At 34.9% G+C, this 21,811-nt stretch overlaps 1 protein-coding gene across 1 annotated transcript in view; it reads left to right on the top strand.

The window, feature by feature from the left end:
• Nucleotides 1-21,811, top strand: part of Sema3a (semaphorin 3A) — a 204,118-nt gene that overhangs the window by 104,424 nt on the left and 77,883 nt on the right. Inside the window, exon 6 of the mRNA XM_052173131.1 lies at nt 18,488-18,581. Within this exon, the coding sequence (XP_052029091.1) occupies nt 18,488-18,581 (94 nt within the window). The remainder of the gene's footprint in view (nt 1-18,487; nt 18,582-21,811) is intronic.

The raw sequence follows: 21,811 nt of genomic DNA, 5'->3' as shown, positions 1-21,811 counted from the left end.
GGTGGTGAATAGAAGTTCCTTTTACAGGTTTTCAACTAGTGATAGAATTTTGTATATTCTATTTTGTGTAACCCTACTCCTTACTGAGTTTTTGTCTGGTACACTTTGGGGGTATTTTACATGCTATCAAAATCTCTGTGAGCTCATGTGTTCAACTAACTGCCTTCTTCTGGCTTGGAAACACTATTTTTTTAGTGAGGATCTAGTGACTGATTAATTTATCCACACATCAGTGCATTCTTGCAGTGGATAATAATTAATGCAAAGAATGAATTTAACTGCAATATTTCTAATATTTTTAGGTATAGGTAGCCATTGTAGACTACGGCACCAGTAATATTTTAATGGAGTTCTACTGTCTAGAAACAATTTTAAATGTGTTGGATATCTTTTGAGTTTGGTTAATAGAAACAACTCATAAATTCAAAAGTAATGATATCATCGACCTTGTTTATAAATTTTATAAGGTCAAGTACCTCTGGATTTTTCTTAGTCATCTCTTCGAGGATGAACTTTTGATTAAATTTTTACAAATTCGCTATATAAAAACTTTTCTGTTAAAGTTTACTACTTATAAGTAATATAATATATAAATATGACCTAAGAAAATAAGCCAATTTTTCAAGTAGTTTTTAGATAGTAATGCAATACTTACATAGTCACAATATAATAGTGACTATTATATATATATAATATATATATTATATACTATATACATAATATAATATGTATTGTATTAATACATATTACTTAAATTCCTTACTTATTAATCCCTCCTCTTCTCTATGACATCTTAATAATTGCAAATTTAGCACAGTCCCCGTTTCACCTATTATTGCTCATCCTGATCATAGCTTAAACAAATCATTCACAGAATGAGCATGGAAGGGATGTAGAACCTTTTTCTGTCTCTGGATTCTACACTCCATTCTTCTCACTGTTTAGGCACAAAGAAGGCAGAGATTGACTTCTATGGGTGACTCAGCACTGAAGGAGGAACACTAACTCAAACCTGGAGGCAGTCCCAGAACTCAACAGATACAGTCTATTTTTGAATCTCCTGTTTCTGCCACCTTGATGTAAACCACCCTCAGCTTTGTTCCAAGGCTGTTGTAAAAAGAAACCAAAACGAGAAAGAACAGAAATTAAAGCAGTAATCTGGTAGTCAATCTGTCAATTCTAAATTTCTGTTTTCTAAACACACAGGATTGTCTGATACGAGTTATGCATCTGTATTTTTAGAAGAATATAAATAGCATGAATAGAAAATATGATATATTAAGTAGGACACATGGATAAATATAGTATACAGGAGTCAAATGAATAGGTTGCATGGACCATTTTGGAATTAAACATCTATAAAATGCCATCTGCTAAATTTTATATTATTATTGAATCAGTCCACCATTTATATCAGGCCTTTCTCGTAAACATTTCTCTAAATTTAGCTCCCTTCAAAATTGTAATGTTTTAAAAGCAACATGTATACCTTTTAGTTATGTCAGATTAATAAATTAACTACTATGAATAACAAAATTAAATTTTTGCAAACTTTATTATGCTTTCTCTAATTGAAAATGTAATTTGACTATACATGTCTTTATACATATGTCAAGATTAGAAGAATGGTAATTTTAAGCATATGGCTTATTTCTCAGTATCAAGTATTTTAGTTAAAAAGTAAAATCAAATGTATGATTATATTTTATTAATTAAGACAAAGAAGTCTTGTTCCTTAGGCAGAAACTGAGGATTTCAGAGTGAGATACTCACATAAATAATTCAAGCGTTCACTATAAAAGACTGTAAATTATTACCAAATGCTAGCTCAACAGATGATATAGAATATCTCTGTGGTAATTAATGTGCTGACAAAGAAACCACTCAATTTTATCTGAATATTTGTCTAATGACTATCCTGGGAACAGATGAAATGGCTCAGTGGTTAAAAGTACTTGCTACTCATGCAGAGGACTAGAGTTCAATTTCCAGCACACACATGCGGCCTCATAACCACCTACATGTAACACTAATTTCAGACTCTCTGACACACTCCTCTAGTTTCTGCAGATATCAAGCATGCAGGTGGCATGCATCCATGCACAAAGACAGACAACTCATACACGTCAAAAAGGAAACGCCTATCTTGCATGTATTATATTATTAATCATGTTTGTAAAGCATATTTTTATTATTTGAAAATTCTAGATAATTAATTAAGATGTAAATTCATATATAAAGCAATCAATGGGAATATCAATTTGCCCCACTGAGAGTTACATGTTCTTAAAAAGCACCACTTAAATCAAACTTTATTTTTAGTTATATAATTTTGTTTTATTTTATTTTGCTGTGGGTTTTTCAAAACAGGATTTCTCTGTGTAGCCTTCACTGTCCTGAAACTTATTTTATAGACCAGGCTGGCCCTGAACTCAGTTATCCTCCTGCCTCTGCCACCTGAGTGCTGGGATTAAATCTAAACTTTAAAAAGTATTTGAGTAAATAAACTATGTCTCTGGGCTAGATTAAGTCCAAGAAGTGCTTTCTTTAATATTTACTTAAATAATAAATAATAGAAACCTGTGCTTTAAAAAAATGCTTTCTGTTTAGTTCTAAAAAGTATTGTAATAGAGAAAAGAAGTTATAAATAAAAAAGACCCAAATCATAAACTACAGAACTAATATTTCATAAAATGCCTATGAGATTTTGTCTTATATAGTTAATATAACTTACATTACTACACAATAATAAGGAACAGAAGTATTAGTTGTAGTTTTGTACTACTTAGTTTAAACATTCCGTTTATCTCCTGCTAACCAAACAGCTGTGTAGACATTCCATCCCCTACAATTCTCCTTCCTGGCATTAAAGTGATCAGTATTCTAAATACCACTGTGATGAGCCTGTTGTTTTTCTTTTCATTAAAATATAGTTCAAGAAGTGAGATAATCAAGTTAAGCCGTGTGGATATTTTCAGTCCCCAAAGTATCTTCTATGTTTACATTTCTACCAAAACCCAGCAGATAAGTTTCTTGCAATATTTCTTCCAAAATAGAAATTAATGATTACATGGTTGAAACCTTTTCTTACTTGCTAAAAGAATATCAAAGTTTTATGTTATCATTATGACACACTTAATGACAAGCTTTAGCTAAAACAAAGTTTGGATAAATAAAATACTCATTGTTTTGGCCTTGTCACATTCAATATGGCATCTCTCTGGAGGAGGGGGACATATGATGATATTCAGATTCTTCAGTGTATATGCTCTTCTTGTTGACAGATCTACATTTATCTTGGTACAATTTCTCAATGTTACCTTAACATGTATGTTAGAGGAAGGTTTATAAGAGGTAGACTAATAACTCTATTCCCACAATTTGTAAAACACTTTTTCAGCTTTAAGGCATGCTAAGATCACCTATGAAAAGGAATGCACAAAACATCCACATGAAAAGATAAGTGGGCCGTCCATTCTTCGCTCTCTGCCACTTTGATTTTTTTCTTGCTTGCTTTGCTAGGTCTCATTGTGGAACAACTATGCAAAGTAAATTGGTCATGTTCTGGCATTTCTCATTCCAGCCAAAATAGGAAATTTCTTTCATTATTATACACCTTGGGAGTTAGACATTCATAGTTGAATAATTATACCATGACAGGCATGTGATATCTGCATAAACTCAAATTAAGCTCCTATTAAAAACATAATCTGCATGAAGTATGAACACATGTGCTTTCTGTTTTCTTTGGTTTATACCATTAATTTTAATGATGACAAAAAACAGATGAATTATGGCCCTGAGGTTGAGTGGGGAACCCAGATACAGTCAGATCCCTTAACTTTGAGAGGGCAAATCCTATTTAATCCAGCTATAGGCAAGCCGTGTTGTTAGTAGGAAGGGGGTCAAGAAAGAGATGCTGCTTTTCCACAAATGTTGAAACAAAGCAACTTCATGTATGTATGTCTTCATGTATTTTTGAACATATAAGTAAGATGTTAATTTCTTCTCATAGCTTTTAATGTATATACATGACAATATGAGAATGCAAGAACTAGAATATATATAAGCAGAACATACAAATATATGCACACTGTATGAATGCTGTATATTTAAGAAAAACAAATCAGTTAAAAGACATTAGTTTTTTGTTGCTCTACTATTAAGTCTACAACCAATTTATCTGCTTTTACAAACTAGTCCTATGAAGGAGACAAGTCACTTTTTGCCTGTTTATTTATTTACAAATACATATAATGGCAACATATATTTCAATATGGTAAAAAAAAATACATATAAGCACCTTGAAAATGAATGCTAAGAAATCTGATAAGCAGATACTGGCTATTGCTTTTCACAAAAATCCTATATCCTTACACTATCAGAACAAGGATGGCGATTTATTTATTTATTACTTGCAGGTGGACAAGGAAGGTGCCCTCCTGCCTCAATCATTAAGTTTTTAGGGCTCTAAAATTACTGACATGAGCTACCATGCTCAACTAACAATGTATTTATGATAAATAAAACTATGATATCCAAGTTTCTGTATGATTTACATATGCTACCCATGTCATTATACGTTATGATTCACTTGACATTTGCAAATAAATTATTAAATCTCTCCATTTCATAGATAAGTATCTTGGCATTTTAATTGGAACATTAAAACTTGTTCTCTAGAACATATAATTAACAGTAGATGCAATGATAGATATAGACTATAGGTCTCAGAAAGAAGAAACGTCAATGATTTTATTATGTCTACCCTAAGGGTCAAATAATAAGAAAATTTAAAATTACAAGAAGTAACAAAAACCTTACTATATCTGGAGATTAAATTAAGAAGTAAAATTTTTGTAATCTTACAACAATAGTTGTGCAGAGAGTAGAGTTAGAAGTCAAAGAAACTGGAGCAAGCCAGATGCCAGTTTCACTGCCCAGTTTTGTGAGAAAAATATCTTTAGACATTGCCAAATAAGTCCAGGAGGCAGAATCAGCCTTAAATAAGAACACTGCTTTGCACCAGGGCCCTCATGTAGGAATACAATGGAAAGAATGGCTATCAACCACTTATATCGTTTAAACTTTTCTGATAGATGTAATAAAATGTGGACAGAAATCAGTATATTTAACTTTTACTACTGTCTTATTTGAGTATACTTAAGATATTATATGGCTGCTGACTAGAAGGCAAAGTCTGCTTCTAAACCTTCCAAACGAAGAGTTTTCTAACTCAAAATATCAATAGTGCCAAGAATATGAGCTCTTTATATAGAGAAATAGCTAATGGTTAAAAATAGACTACCTGTATTAAGTGCAGCTAACTAGCTGTGCAGCTTTGGGCAAACTGCCTATACTCCCTTTGATTTATACTCAGCAGCTATATAATGTGGTCCTGATGTTGTGAGAGGACAGGCACACAGGATCTGCTCAATAAGGATTACGTATTAGGATGTAAAAGTTTTTAGTAGGACTTATTAAAAGCACTCACTGCTCTTCCAGAAGACATAGCTTAGTTCCCAGAATTCACATCAGGTGGTTTTCAACTCTCTGTAACACCAGGGTATCTCACCCTCTTTTGGCATCTATAAGTATCCATCCCTATCATTCACTACCCCCCCCAAAAAAGCAGATATAATTTAAAATAGTAAAAATAAATCTAAAACTGGAAAGAAAAGAAAAAGAACGTAGAGCAAGCAACCCTCTTGGGGTCAAAATGTAGATCAACTCTCCAGGAATGATATCATTTTTCTAGGAATGTTGACGAAATTATTTGTCCCTGAATTATCAATCTACTTAATAATTATCTAGAAACAATTTTGTATGAAAAACGAAGACCCTACAGTATAATAGAATTAGAGATTAACCATTTTTAATAAATATTATATGGTATAATATTTCATTAATGTATTGAATACTTTATGAATATATTTTGTTTTTATAGATTTGATTTTTATAAAACTGATCATATATTTGCCATTATGGTTGTATTTTCTGTGGAAATTTTTCTATTTAATGCTTTTAAAATGGAATTCATTCCATGGAATGAGTTGATTCAAGTATTTCAGTTTCAAAACCTGCATATAGGGTAACAAATATTTTAGTTATTATATATCATATTGAACAACATGACAGACAGTAGTGATGCACGCCTTTAATCCCAGCACTTGGGAGGCAAAGGCAGGCAGATTCCTGAGTTTGAGGCCAGCCTGGTCTACACAGTGAGTTCCAGGACAGCCAGAGCTACACAGAGAAACCCTGTTTGGAAAAACCAAAAAAAAAAAAAAAAAAAAAAAAAAAAAACCAAAAAAAAAAAAAAAAAAACAAAAACCAACCCTCAAAACTCAAAACAAAACATATATTATATATTATAGTATATATGTGCCTATATATAGTATATATAGGCACATTTTACTTAATTTATCTATTACCAACTTTCCTTTTTAGTTCCTCACAATCTTTATTTGCAGAAACTTTTGCTTGCTTTACTGTAGTGATTATAAAATTCTAATATGACATAAAGGTAAATCAGTTAAATACAAGGCAAGGCTAGCATATTATAATCAGGGGGAACATTATATCTGTATATTCACATAGCTATACCTTTTGAAACTTCTCAGCACTGGTGACAGAGACCAAAGTTACAATTCCTTTGTGTCTCTCTGCAATGTATATTGTTAAATAACTATTTCTGACAGAGTAATTTTATGAAGCTTATTATAATGATTGCTCTTATATTCCTTTGAAGAGCCAAGGACTCTTAATAGCTCTCAATTTTAAAATAACAGTGCACAATAAAGAGATTTTGAAAAAGGCATGAAACTAAGTTTGAACAACTTGATTAGAGAGAAATTCAGGGGGTTGAAGTTCAATACCTGAATTTATAAAAAGAAAAATAAAATTAATTAATTGATATCAAGTAACAGAAAATGAGAATGAATAGGGAAAGACGTTTTTGTGTGATGTACAGACAACAGAGTGCATGGATTCACAGAACATCCACACTTACAGGCAGGGGAAATCAAAGGGGAACAGAGAAGCAATTATAGAGCTCAGAAAGTCACAACCAAGACTCACACCTTGTGAAGAAATAGTCTCTTTTCACAGACAATACCTAGAATGTTCTGCAATGGCTGGCCGAGCTACATATGCCCTCTTATTCCTTATAAAGCATACTCATGCTTTACATCTCTATCCTGGGATGCCAAGGAGAATTTTGATGCAGTAAAGATTAAGAAGCACAAACTAAGAATAAGCTAAGTGACTTGATCAAGTCACGACACACACACACACACACACACACACACACACACACACAACTGCTTTAAGCTGTGCTAACATTTAATGAGACCTGGCTCTTCACTCCCCAGGCTGTGACAGTTACTCTCTCCCTGGAGGCACGCTGCCTTTTCTCTATGCCATCCCACATCACTGTCAGATCCATCATAAGATCGAACCACTTTGATGCCATTGTTATCCAACTGGAACTATCACTCACACCTCTGAAAGCCAGAATAAACAGCTTTTGTTGGCACAGAAAACTTTCCAGTTGGGACCCAAATTTATTGTTCTCTTTTATCTCAGTATATGTATATATGCTTCGTTGTGCAAGCCCGACTTCGTGTCATTACTCAAATGTGCATCACGTTTATTTACTTTAGGGATTTCCCCCAATTCTGTTTCCTTCAGATAGCATAATCTGACTCCCTGCTGTCTTCAGCCCTTTCTGTGGATGCCCCTGAAGCCCCTGAGTCATCCCCAGTGTACAAAAGCACATAAGTATGCCCACTCGTTCATCACAAGGCCCAAAACATCTTTCAAGAATTGAGTCAAATGAAGTCACACTTCAGCTTCTGCAACAGAAACATGTCTTGAATTCCTGTCATACCCAGTGTTCCTATCTACTGCAGTAAGCAGGTTCAATGGCAACAATTCTGTTATGAATACATTGGAAATGCTATGTGGCAAGTGCCAACCACATAGTGCGCTCTCGGTTATAGTCAATGTTGGTAAACCACCTCCAGACACTTTTAAATTTTAAAATGACTTTAATGCATTGCTGTTAGATATTACTGATGCAATTTCCAATTCTGACTAGTAGACCACTCATTTTTTTTATTTCAGATATCTTACATAATGAAAATTCAATGTGTATTTATTATATAAATAAATATTTATACTAGTACTTTATGAACATATAGATTAGCAAATTCTTTAAAATAAACACAGCGTGAAACTACCTATAAGAAACCATGCCTTGGATGAGCATGGTAGCATATGCCTTTAAATTCAGTACTTGAAAACCAGAGGCAAGCAGATTGCTGTGGGTTCAAAGTCATTCTGTTCTACATAGAAAGAATTGACTTTGGCAATCAGCATAGTAAGAGCTTATCTCAAAAAAGGGAAATATTATGTATTAAAAAATTATGTATATAAAATCCAAAGTTTCTTCAGTTTCTTGCAGCATGTGTTTATACCCCAGACACACCTTTAATAAATCCTAACAAGTAAATCAGGTAGAAAGGCTTTACAAGGATGATAGGACAAACAAGAGAGATGTGGCATGAAATAGGAAGACATACAATCTAATGACTTGAGCCCTTCGTGAAGGTGGCTACCTTGACAAACACTGTATTTACTGACATCTATGATGTAAGGAGGAGCTGGAACTCCAGCTCCAAATAAAAAACAAGGATACCAACAGGGCATTGTTTAGGGGTTAATTCATAGCTCTTACCTTTTATCTTTAAGAACAAGATAAAAGGTAATATCTTGAGTGTGGTAATATTTGAAATATATAAATATCAATAATATACTTAGATTAATAGATGTCTCCTTAAGAAATTAAACACATTTCCCAAACATTTATTCATGTTATTGTCTGGTTGTTATTTGAGTTGTAGCTAGTGTCTTTTATACAACTGTGTTTTCACCATGTCAGTTTCTTTAAATAATTAGCTCTGGTATGTATTAAGATAGAATTATAGAATATTTATTTTTCTATAGTCACTACTACTTAATAGCTTTTGGTCATTCATTTATTCACAGGGCTTCAATACAATTCAGAGTTTACTCTTTTAATGTGAAAGTAATAAAACAAAATATGTATTTCATCTAAAAGAATTTAATGAGTTATCATTGAAGACTAAGGCTAAAGTAAACAAACAGGCAAAAGGAAGGTATGAACAGAATGTTAGGCAACTTCCAGAGAGAATCTGTTTCCTACTCTGCAAAGATCAGTGAAATGTAATGAATATGTATCATGACCTGAACATTAAATAATAACTTTATTGCTTAATTTTTAGCAATACATGCATCCAAATCTCACTGTATAGACTCTAACTGTTTTAGCATACAGCACACACACACATCATGGAAGTTATTGTGCCATATTTTATTACATGGTTGCATCAATTTTCAACTAGTTTTAGGTTCTGAAGTTGTGTCTAGCTATTTTGAAGTTAGGAGACTGAGAATCTAAGTAGAAAAAGACTGACAAATCCACAAAACAACAGATGTGAGTTTATCTGTTAGTACTGATGTAAGGGTTATGTATTTTAATGCTTTCCTGTAACAAAGTAAAACTTACTTAACTAATGTCTTCAATAGGCTCTTTCCTTGTACATGTTGTGATTTGGGGCTGATGTCAATTTATCTGTTCATGAAAAAGAAAATCTATGAATGGCCAACTCTCTACTCTGCTACTGTGATGAAGAATTCATTCAGGCAATACAGTGATACTGGTAAAGATAGCTTTTGCAGTGCTCTAGTCATAAGCCATGTGTGACTGTGGCCCATTTGAAATGCGACTAATGCCAGTGAGCAATGGAAGTTTTCCTGTTTTAAATTAATATAAATTAAAGTAGTAGACATGAGTCATGGCTGTACATGTTTGCACCGTGTTAGTCTGGAGTTACCCTGTTAAGGAAAGTAAGTTCCGGATGAATTTGATCCCAAAAGGAACTTCTTTGTCAAAGCCCAGTATACCACAATATTTCCTGTGCTATCTTATTGCATTCATTCTTAACTGAAGTCCACAGATTTTCCCTGTCTAATCATTGCCTGTTTGCAGTTGTTAATTAAGAAATGCACAAAGAAAACTAATAAAACATGTTTGCAAAAGCCAATAAAGAATTCTCTTAGGAAGTGACTTCTAAAATTAATCTTTAAGGAAAGGTCACGATGGGGTTGGAAACAGAGTTGTAAGGGAGGAAGGAGAGGTTTTCAGAAAGATCACAGAATCGTGGCAGAGTAAGGAAAGACTGTGAAATCAAATTATCTTTGAAGTATGGTATATTCTGTGAGAAGCAGGAAGAGGGAAAACGGAAACTCAAGAAGCTCAAAAAGTATACATTCGTCAAAAATCTATGAAGTACTATTTTTTTTCACAAAGTATCTTATAATTCCTCAAAACAATGTGTATTCTTCCTCATGTAATCAGGGTTTTATTTGCCTTGCTTTTTTTTTACACATCATTCATGTTTTAATCATTAAATAAAATAACTTAAATTGCAGCATTATTGCCAAAATTTATTACTTGGACAAGATTGAGATTTAAGAAATTTATTGCCATGATGTCACCAATGGTTTCTAATTTATAAGACTTTGGAGCAGACATTAGCATGGTTATTATTTCCTCTAATGCCTTACCTCACCAGTCCAGTAACATTCAGGAAATCCAAAAGACAAAGGAGAAAGAGTAGTCTTGAAAGCTAAAAATAGTCGTTGAAAACTGATGCAATTGTGTAATAAAATATGGTACAATAACTTACAAGATGTCTGTGTAGTGCCTGCTAAAGCCATTAGAGTCCATGCAGTGAGTTCACGTGTTGCTGAAAATGAGTAACTGTTTCAGTGTAAGTAAACTGAAGAAGCTATGTAGTTATGCTCACAGGCTTTGAGATCTCAAGTCAATATTTGCATACGTGATATATTCAACATTCTTATAAAGAAGAAAATTGTTGAGTATCAACCAGATTTCTAAAGAACTTTTAAATTAAACCCAACCATTAACTATGTAATATATTACATACATATAGGAAATTAATACACAATTAATTATTGTGACAGAGTTTTACACGGTGATAAAATATCATGTATTTTATAGGCCTTACTCTCAGAAAATGGAAACAGCAATAATGGTATCCCACATGATAGATGGGATACTTATATAATTAAAAAATCACTTTATTTTTTAAATGAATTTTGTGTACGTGTCAGTTTGTGAGAAAGTGTATAAATGTAAGTGTGTGTTGATGTGCAGAGAAATCAGACTATCTGAACGAGGCGTTGTAGGTGAGCTGCTTGATATGGGTACTGGGAACTAAACTTGGGGACTTTGCAAGAGCAATATGTGTTCCTAACCATTAAGCTATCTCCAGCTCAAGAGTGATGAATTTTAATGAGCATTTTTTAAAAATTAAAATATGTTGATACTTTGAAGATAGTCTTTCATTCTTCCAACTCTTTTGAAATCCTTCCCCTACTTCTTACCCACTAAACTTCATGTTTTTCCTTCTTTAAAAAAACAAAACAAAAACAGAAAGAGCACACACACACACACACACACACACACACGCGCGTGCGCGCACACACACACACACACACTGTAAAATCTGACATATTATCTATTTGTGTTGCTAACTACTCTCATACATGAACCATGTTCTGAGTATTGTTGATATATCCAATGAAGAAAACGGATTGTCCCTCTCCCAGAAGCTATCACTTGCAAATAGCTTCATGGATAGGGATGAACTTTGTGTCCCCCTTCTGCTTCTCTGCACTGTAGTTTTTTATGGCTTGAAGTTGTGTAGGTCTTGTGCATGCTGTCACAGTCTCTTTGAGTTCTTAAATGTAACACCCCTGTTGTATCTGGAAAACGGTCTTTCCAGCATAGTCCACCACCTTTGACTCATAAAATCTTTGCATCATCTTCAGCATAGATCTCTGAGCCTTGAGGAAAAAACTATGATAAAGACAACTCATTTAGGGCAAAATCTCCAAAGATCCTTACTGTCTTGAATTGTTCAGTTATGGGTCTATTTGGGAGGTACAAACTGTTGCAAATGAAACTTCTCTAAAGAGAGTTTACCTACAATTTATGGTATGGCAATATGTCATTAGGAGTCATTACTATGCTCAGTTAACAAAATAATATTAGCAGGTTTGCCCTGCGATCCATGACCTCTATAGTCTCAGGTTCATAGCCTCATTAGTTGAATTAGTATGGATTCCATATCATGAAATGGGCTTTAAATCCAATGGAAAAGTAGTTGGTGTGTTATATAACATTTATATTATCATGGTAACAGAAGGCATGTTTTGCAAATTCTCATTATTATAGCTTGCAGTCCTCCAAACCGAGTGAGATCAATGATTTTTCCCCATCTGGTAATATTTATAGTGCCTTATAGCACAATGAATCTATTCAAGAGGATCAAAGCTTCTCTTTGAGCACTGGTGAGATCTCTTCAAGTTTGATGTCATGAGTAAGTAGTTTACTTAGCAATAGGGTCATACTGCAGGTAGCAGAGGGGACTGATAAAGGCAGTAATCTATACTAATCTATGAGATTTGGAAGAGTGTCTAAGAGAGCTCTTTATTCAATGACTTAAATTATAACCCACTCGCAGTACTGGGGAATTCTATTTGATAGCATATTATGACTAGTTGGGGTATTGTCTCCCCCATTATATCCCTGTTGCTTTACAAAAGGACTTTAATATGAGCTATTCCTTCCTGTATTCTCTCTTTTGTCAGCCTTCCATCCTTCATCCCCATGTAAGCCTCGATTCTAATCCTGCCTTTATCCCTTCACAATACTGCATTCTATTCCTTAGAAGAGTCCCCACAGCTACCTAAACCCTGTGGTGATGGCAGTTTTTCATTCTGTTTCCAGATTACTACATTCATGATGACTATTTCTAGCTCCATCAAGTTTCACGAACATTTCATAATTTCCTTTCTCTTAACAGCTGAATAATATTCCACTATGTAAGCGTGCCACAGGTTTATTATTCATTCATCAATTGATTGGCACCTAAGATGTCTCCAATTTCTTTCTACTAGTGATGAACATGGTCTACAGTAAGATCTAGTGTCCTTTGGGGATATCCCCAAAAGCTTGTATAATAGCTTTTCAAGGAACCTCCACATGAACTTCTATAGCGGTTTTAGGAGTTTGCACTTCCACCAGCAATATATGAATGTTTTCCTTTCCCTACATAATCTCTAACATCTGCTATCATTTATTTTATTAATCTTGGTAATTATTACTGGAGGAAGATAAAATCTCAAAGTGGTTTTAATTTGCATTTATCAGAAAGGAAAAGATTAAAAATACTTCTCATTCATTTATATTTCAATTTGCTTTATTGATTTATATTCCAGCTGTTTCCTCTCTTCCTGGTTCCTCTACCCACAGTTTCTCATCCAATTCTTCTTTTCCCATGTATCCAAGATGATGCTCTCCCCATCACTAGGTGTCTCCCCCTCCCTGGGGCCTCAAAGCTCTGGAGGATTAGACACATTTTCTCTTACTAAAGCCAGACCAATCAGTCCTCTTCTTTATATGTGTCAGAGGCCTCAGCCCAGCTCAAGTATGCAGCCTGGATGGTGGCTCAGAGTCTGGGAGCTCCCAGTGGTCCATCTTAGTTGAGATTGCTGGTCTTCCTATGGTGTCTCTCTCCCTTTCACCTTCTTCCATCCTTCCCCTAATTCAACCATAGGGATTCCCAACTTCAGTCCAATGATTGTATATAAGTATCTGCTTATGTCTGTCTCAGTCAGCTGCTGGTTGTGCCTCTCAGAGGACAGCCATGTTTGTAAGACCGGCTCCTGTCTATAAGTATTTCATAGCATCAATAATAGTGTCAGAACATGGTGTTTCCCCCATGAAGCAGATCCCCAGTTGGGCCCCAGTTACTGGATCCCCTTTCCCTAAGTCTTTTCTCCATTTTTGTACCTGCAGTTCTTTTAGACAGGAACACCTCTGGGTCAGAAATTTGGCTGTGAGTTGGTAACACCATCCATCCTTTTGAGACCCTGTCTATCTACTGGAGGTCAACTAACCCTGTTTATTTTTATAGCCCACTTTTCTTTACATTGGGCTATTTGCTTTCTTTGAGGTCAAGTCTATTTAATTATTTGTGTGATATAAGAGCTAACTCTCTGTCAGGTGTATAGGTTAATGTCAGGTGTAAAGATTAATTGGTAAAGAAATTGTGAATGTTGTAGGAATAATGAGGTTTTTATAGTTATCTTATTTAATAATATTATGATTTCTATAAATTATCCATTTTTTCCTTTCCTTGTTGTTTTGAAACACAATCTCAGGTAGTTCAGGCTAGTCTCAAACTTACCAAGTAGCCAAGGATAACTTTGGACCTTTGATCTTTCTACCTCACCCCCCCAACTCTTAGGATGATGGGTGTACCATGATCAGTAAGATGTTTTAACAAAGTGCCCTCTACCTTCATTTGAGGAAAAGGAAAAACACACATATATTAAGATAATCAATACTTTTGCACTTTGAAGTTTGTTATGCTGTTTGTTTTGTTTCACAGTAAAGACTTTCAAGTACTCTTTTATCCAACAACGATTTTAGTGTTCTATACCTGAACAAATATTTCAGTAAAAACCCACACTGTTTTACTTGTATATGATTATATTATATACAAGGAAAACAGTAAAAGAACATTTGTCCCATCACATGAGAAATTTTTTTCTTTTTTTTTTAATTAGGTATATTTTTTGAGTTTTTTCTATATTCTTTGTTTACATTCCAAATGATTTCCCCTTTCCAGGTTCCCCCCTCCCCATAAGTCCCATAAGCCCTCTTCCCTCTGCCCATTTCCCAATCACCCCCTTCCCACTTCTCTGTCCTGGTACTTCCCTACAATGCTGCATTAAGCCTTTCCAGGACCAGGGCCCTCTCCTTCCTCTTCTTGGGAATCATTTGATATGTGAATTGTGTCTTGGGTATTCAGAGATTCTGGGTTAATATCCACTTATCAGTGACTGCATTCCATGTGTGTTCTTTTGTGATTGGGTTACCTCACACTTAGGATGATATTTTCCTAATTCCAACCATTTGCCTAAGAATTTCATGAATTCATTGTTTTTAATTGCTGAGTAGCATTCCATTGTGTAAATATACCACATTTTCTGTATCCATTCCTCCACTGCTGGTAGAATTGTAAGCTGGTACAACCACTCTGGAAATCAGTCTGGCGGTTCAGAAAACTGGGCATGACACTTCCACAGGACCCTGTTATACCACTTCTGGGCATATACCCAAAGGATTCCCCAGCATGCAATAAGGAAACATGCTCCACTAAATTCATAGCAGCCTTATTTATAGTAGTCAGAGGCTAGAAAGAACCCAGATGTCCCTCAATGGAGGAATGGATACACAAGAGAAATTTTTATAAGGATGAGACACAATTGTTTTACTATAGTAAAAAGTAGACAGATTTTAGGATAGATTATAAAATGCTATATAGTTTGACAAAACATTTTTACATAGAAATGAGGTTTTGCTTATTCCATTATGATGAGGAATCTGAGTGTTAGAAGGGCTTATGGTCTTGCCTGAGGTCCAAAGCTAGCAAAAGACAGAGCCAGGAATAACAGCCATTTTGTCCAATTTCAGCATCTTTGGACTCATTTCCACATGTAATAGGTATGGACTTTATACTCAAGTGTGTGTATGCAAGTAACTTTATATACTCCTCTATAGAACTCAGATATATATTCCATGACCACATCTCACTATACTGGAAAGAAAACTGCATGTGTTTGCAGCACTATAAAATCCTATATGAACAGAGAGCATTTAATAGGAGACGTTCAGAAATTGCAATAGCAGTTATGCTTAGAGGAACGATATTTTATTGTCAGTATCAGTGATTAACTTAATATTTATATGTGACGTCAATGAAAAAAGGAAACAAGTTCCAAACATATTATTGGTTACCATGACCATGGATCTTTTTTTTTTTTCTTTTAAACTAGGGCTGACATGCTGAACTTCTGTTCCTTTGGAGCCTAATCTTTTACTTTGTAAATCAAATATTACATGACACTCATTTAAGTTAGCATTGTTTAATTAACTTGGACATAGGATCTTAGACATTATATCTTTCATACTTTGAAAAAATGGCTCTTCTTTGTCAAAGGGAATAGTACAAAGTCTGTGAGTAAAATAAGCAATAGCATTTGTACTATTCTTTCCATGACTTCTTTGAGTGTTTCTTCCAATTTTCAATAAATGTTCATACATAGGGATTGCAATAGCATTTCCTTTGATTCGCATACTGTCTTAGTTAGGATTTTACTGCTGTGAATAAACACCATGACCAATGCAAGTTTTATAAAAGACAACATTTAATTGAGGCTGCCTTACACGCTCAGAGGTTCAGTGCATTGTCATCAAGACAGAAACATGGCAGCATCCAGGCACATATAGTGTAGGAAGAACTGAGAGTTCTACATCTTCATCTGAAGGCTGCTAGTAGAAGACTGACTTCAAGGCACCTTAAGCCCACACCCACAGTGACACGCCTACTCCAACAAGGCCACACCTCCTAACAGTGCCACTCCCTGGGCCAATAATATATGAACCATCACACACTATAGACTCAAGCATAATATACCCTCCCAAATATACATTTTAATTTTCTGTTTTATAAATTTAATATAATACATGAGATCAATCTATTACGTATGATTTTTTTCTGTATCTTCATTAGTGTAAGTTAAAAAATTTCATGTTGTATTTTTGGTACTGAAATATCTAAAATAATCTCTGGTGATTTATTCAATCATAATTAAGTACTAATATATTATTTCATATTACATTAAAAATTTACAATATGAGTAGCAACTTATTTTAGATATGCATATTCTTTGAGTGATCATGGAAGAACGTTAAAAGGAAAATAGCCTGTTCTTTATTTTTCTGCATTAAGGTACTTTATATAAATTTTATAGTAACTTTCCTGGTAATACTGTAAGGTTAAACATTTACATTAAAATTGAGTTTTTAGACAAGAGGTTCAGAGTTACAGTATGGCCACATGAAATCTGAATCTGATTATTTGCCAAGCTGGGCTTGGTGCCTGCATCACCAGCATTCCCGCTATAACTGCAAGATTCTAAGAAAACCCATAAATTATTACACAATATGAATTTCAGAACAAAGCTAAAACACCATCATCGCTAGCAGACAGCTGGTACAAAATGCTGAATTAATGAAAATAAAGATGAAGACAGGTAATTCACGGTAACTGTAACAGACCTGCAGAGCGGATCAGTTTCCTTCCTTTTGCACTTTTCTCTGCAGTTCAAAATGGGTTCTAAGACTTCTAACTTGAAATTCAGCATTAGTTCCATCAGAAATAGTAAGGGTTAAAATGATCCTTACTGATCACAAGGTGAATTGTTTTCCACTGTAAGTTAGAAAATATTTTCATGTGATTAGTAGAAAAATTGTCAAGACCGCTATTTTATTTTAGTCTATGGACATGTTAATGCACTACAAGAAAAAGCATACATATTCTGTCCTGATCCATACCCAGGTTACCTGTGTATATAGAATGCCAGAAATGCTCCTGGATGTACTTAGCTGTCACATATACCTGGCAATATACATTCAGACAGAGGGTTCTTAGCCATGAGCCTAAGGCCTACTTATTGAGCTTTTGTTGTCATGCCTGCCTGTCACACATATATTACTCTGTGCCATGAGCATACTTCTGTGTGCCGTTCAAAGTTTGTTCTTGCATCTTGATACTGGATATCCCAAAAGAGATGACCTAGCTGTTTTAAAAAAAATGTGTTCATAGTTCTCTTGATGCCACACAGGCAAACTCTGCCAAAAGTAGTGATTCCCTTAAAAGAGACAAGGAGACTTCATGTCAGAAAATTCCAGGAGAAAATGAAGTCAAAAAATTCTAGGAGAAACATACAAGTTACAGAGAACAGAGGAAGGGAATTGACTGCTCTGAGTACTTTTTAAAGGACTGTGTACACTGAAAATCAAATTGAAATTGTGTAGCAATGTATCCTGTTGTTTTCTTTTATATAATTAAGAAAATTAGTTGCTTCATGAGCAACTAAATTTTATTTCTCCAAGAGCCATTTGTATGTGACATACATGTGCTTGGCACATACAAAACATTAAGAGACCTCCCTAATCCTACAATAACAAATTCTGATCTTAGGCCTTCATTCATATCTTTTTTAGTTGCAGCATGCTCACAAAAAAAGAAAAAAAATCATCAAACTAAGTAGCTATTTGGCTAGTATGCTAGCATTAGCTCTTTCAATCCATTTAGTTTATTTTGTCATCTCTAAAGTTTACACAAATTAACATACTCCATGCTAGATGTGAAAGCTTAACTTCTCTTTGATTTACTGACATGTTGAAAAATGCCTCTTTTATAAATAAATGAAATATTTCTCTCGTTTTATTCTTCAGGATAACATTTTTAAACTGCAGGACTCACATTTTGAAAACGGTCGTGGGAAGAGTCCTTATGACCCCAAACTACTGACTGCCTCTCTTCTAATCGGTATGTAGCCATCAATTGATTAAATAAATCTATTATAACTTATAACAAGGTACCCTGTTCTTTTAATCTGCCAAGGTTTCAGTTCTTATTTGTTAATAATGTCAGGATGAGAATATCACCTGTGATGTTCATAATTTTTTAAATTTAATTCTTTTTCATTGATATATTTTTTATTTACATTTCAATTATTTTTATTTACATTTCAATATTTTTTTAAAAAGGAAAAATAAATCACTAATTGTTGACTGGTGTTGGCCCTACTCAAACTGAATCACGTTTGGGAAAACAGTTTAACTGTACCTTTAGAATAGTTGGCTGAATCCTTGTACTTCCTTGGTTGAAGTTTAATTTTTTTTTATTTTTTAAGAATGTTTTTATTTTCATTTCATGAAAAACTAGAGTAAACATTTTGAGATATGGTTAAGAAAGAGCAGCATTCAGTGTATCATGAAAGTTGTACTTCAAGACGCTACTGTTCCATCATTTGGACAACTTTGTCCACAGGGTGAAGCCAAGGGGTGGGAGGGTTGGCAGAGACTCCCTTGTGGTATTTTATTTGACTCACTGGAGTGTCTTGTCATATGTGTGAGCCTAAAGAAAATATTATGTCATATGTTCTCTGGCTTTAGCATCTTCTTTGCTTAAACGCTAGCAAAGTGGTGTAGGTGACTGCCTTTCTCCTTTATGTTCATCATTTCTTTTCTAGATTTTTCTTCTTTTGTTATTTTACTTTTTTATTAATCATTCCATTCATTTACATCTCAAATGATATCCCACTTCCCAGTTACCCCTCCACAAAACCCCATCCCACATCTGCCCTCTTCTGCCTCCCCTTTGCCTCTATGAGGGTGCTCCCACACACATATACCCTCTCCCACCCCACCCCTCCAGCATCCCCCTATGCTGGCCAGTGGAAGGTCTGGACTTTTCTTCTTTATCTCTGCTGCAGAGGACTGGAGAATACTTAACAGTACAAAGGTTGAAGTAGGGGGAAAGAAGTCAGAGTGCTAGTGTGTGTTGAAAGGTGAAGAGTTTTTAGACAGACTTTTAAATATCTGGAAACTGGGCTTAACTAACTACAAGCTAAAACTAAGGAATCATGCAGTGTGTTCTTCCTTACCTGGCCTTCCTCCACTGCTCCCTTCTTCCCCTTTAAGACTTTACATTTTTCCTGCCTTTTTTAGTTTTGAATGTATCGACATCCCTCTACACGCTATATTTTTGTACTTCTTACATGTACATGAAATGTAAAAATTTAAAAAATATATAAAACATTTCAAACATCAAAGATTAGTTGAATTTTTAAATTAAATTAGCACTTAACTTGTTTCTTGTAAGTCTATAAGGCTTTTCAATTCTTCTTGAAATTGCTTTTTAAACTCATGGAAATAAAACTCTCCTCATATAAACAACCACGTTAATCATAGAGATACATGCCTACTGTTCTCCAGGGTTACTTTACCACTAATCTTTGCTCTCTCTTTAGAATAAAATATTGCAATGCAAATTATCTTTTTATAGCTTTTCAATCTAGATAACTCTAACCCATTTGATCCTTTCATGAAGCATTTAAAAGACTTTTTAAACCTGAAGAAAAGCTGCATGCTTAGCAACCTTATAATTTCCCTGTTCATGGGCAACCTAATGTTTGCACATGGATTCCTTCCTCTTGCCTACATACTGAAATTTGAAAGTTGCCTTAAACTGTGAGGAGAAATCTTACCTTGTCCTAACTTGTAATCCCTATTTATTTGAATTGCACACTAAAAAAATGAGAAATATTATTCAAGAGCAGTCTGCAAAAATGTGCCTCAAGCTGTGGTAGCTCGTGGTCTGCTCCTCAGAAGAGATGTGCTTATTTATTTTATTATTCCACTGAGAAAGGATGATGACAGTTGGGATTACATCGCCCCTATGGTATGCAGCCACATAAAGTCCACCAAGAAAAGGAAAGCCCAAAGTTTGGCTTTATAATAGGGGTTTCTTTGAAAAAGATGTATAGGTTGATGAAAAGGAAAAGAGAGAGAAAAAAAGTTCAGCAAGACATTATGTGGCTGAGAAGGAACAATAGACCTTTCAGAAATACATGCCGTCCATGAGAGTCCAGACCTAAGATACCCACCACAGCAAAATGTGGCCAGAAGCTTTAAGAGTAATGAAATACTTTTAATAAAGCAAAATAAATTAATTTCTGAATCAGTTTAAAAAAACAACAGGTAGAAATAACAGCAGCCCCTTCCATATTTGATAAAATCCCTTAGAATATTCGCAATGTTATGTTTAAAATGTTTGGGTATTTATTGATTGATTTGGTGTGTTGGGGATGCCAGCCCGGCAGCACCACAGGCTGTGTGTGGAGGTCAGAGGACAGGTTGCTGCGTGAGTTGCTTCTCTCCAGTGTGAGTTGGGGGTACTGAATTCATGTGGACAGACTGGTGGCAAGTGGCTTTATCCACTGGCCCATCTTTCTGTCCTATGCGACACCAGTTTGATTCAAGAGCTATAACATTTTTGCTGCAGCCATTTTCTTTAGATGCGTATTACAAATTCTCCTCTTCACAGTACATACAATTCCCTTATTGACCTTCCAGTGAGAGACCCCAACTCAATATTTTTAGACCCCAGCAATTAGCTTAGCACTGAGTCACTGAGTAACTTGCCTTTCCATCCTCAGCTTGAGACCGTTGGCCTCAAGAGATAGCCCACCTTGTCCCAGGAACTAGCTCACCACATTCTTGACACATCTGATGACTGGCCCAATGTTTAACTATACAATGGCCCAAGGATGTTTGCTCCAGATCATCTTTAACCTTCCTTAAGGCATAAACTATTGCCTGACTTGCTCATTCTGTACTTCCCGTCCTGTGCATGATTTGTCCTCCACCCCTTGCCTTGTGATTTTTCCCCTTTAAATACTCCTGACTTCAGTTGCTCAGGGTCCCACAGTCCTCTACCCCTGCATGGTGTATGGCTGTGGACCCCAGAGCTCTGGAATAAAAATCCTCTTGTTATTGCATCAAGACCATTTCTCGCGAGTGATATGGGTGTCTCCTTCCAAGGCGTGGGGCGCTGGGGCACCCTCAGGTTTTTGAGGTCTTACACCAGGTATGTTCTGTTATACTGCTTTAATATGAATTTTAGTTTTAACATGACTTATTAATTTCATGGGTCTTTTAAATACAAGTATTTCTTTATTAACCAAACTTTTGAATTTAGAGTACTAAGCACTC

Source organism: Apodemus sylvaticus, chromosome 2, assembly GCF_947179515.1.
Source record: "Apodemus sylvaticus chromosome 2, mApoSyl1.1, whole genome shotgun sequence".
NCBI classification, from domain to species: Eukaryota; Metazoa; Chordata; class Mammalia; order Rodentia; family Muridae; genus Apodemus; species Apodemus sylvaticus.
The sequence above is the reverse complement of the archived record's forward strand: the minus strand, read 5'-3'. Positions and strand labels throughout refer to the sequence as shown.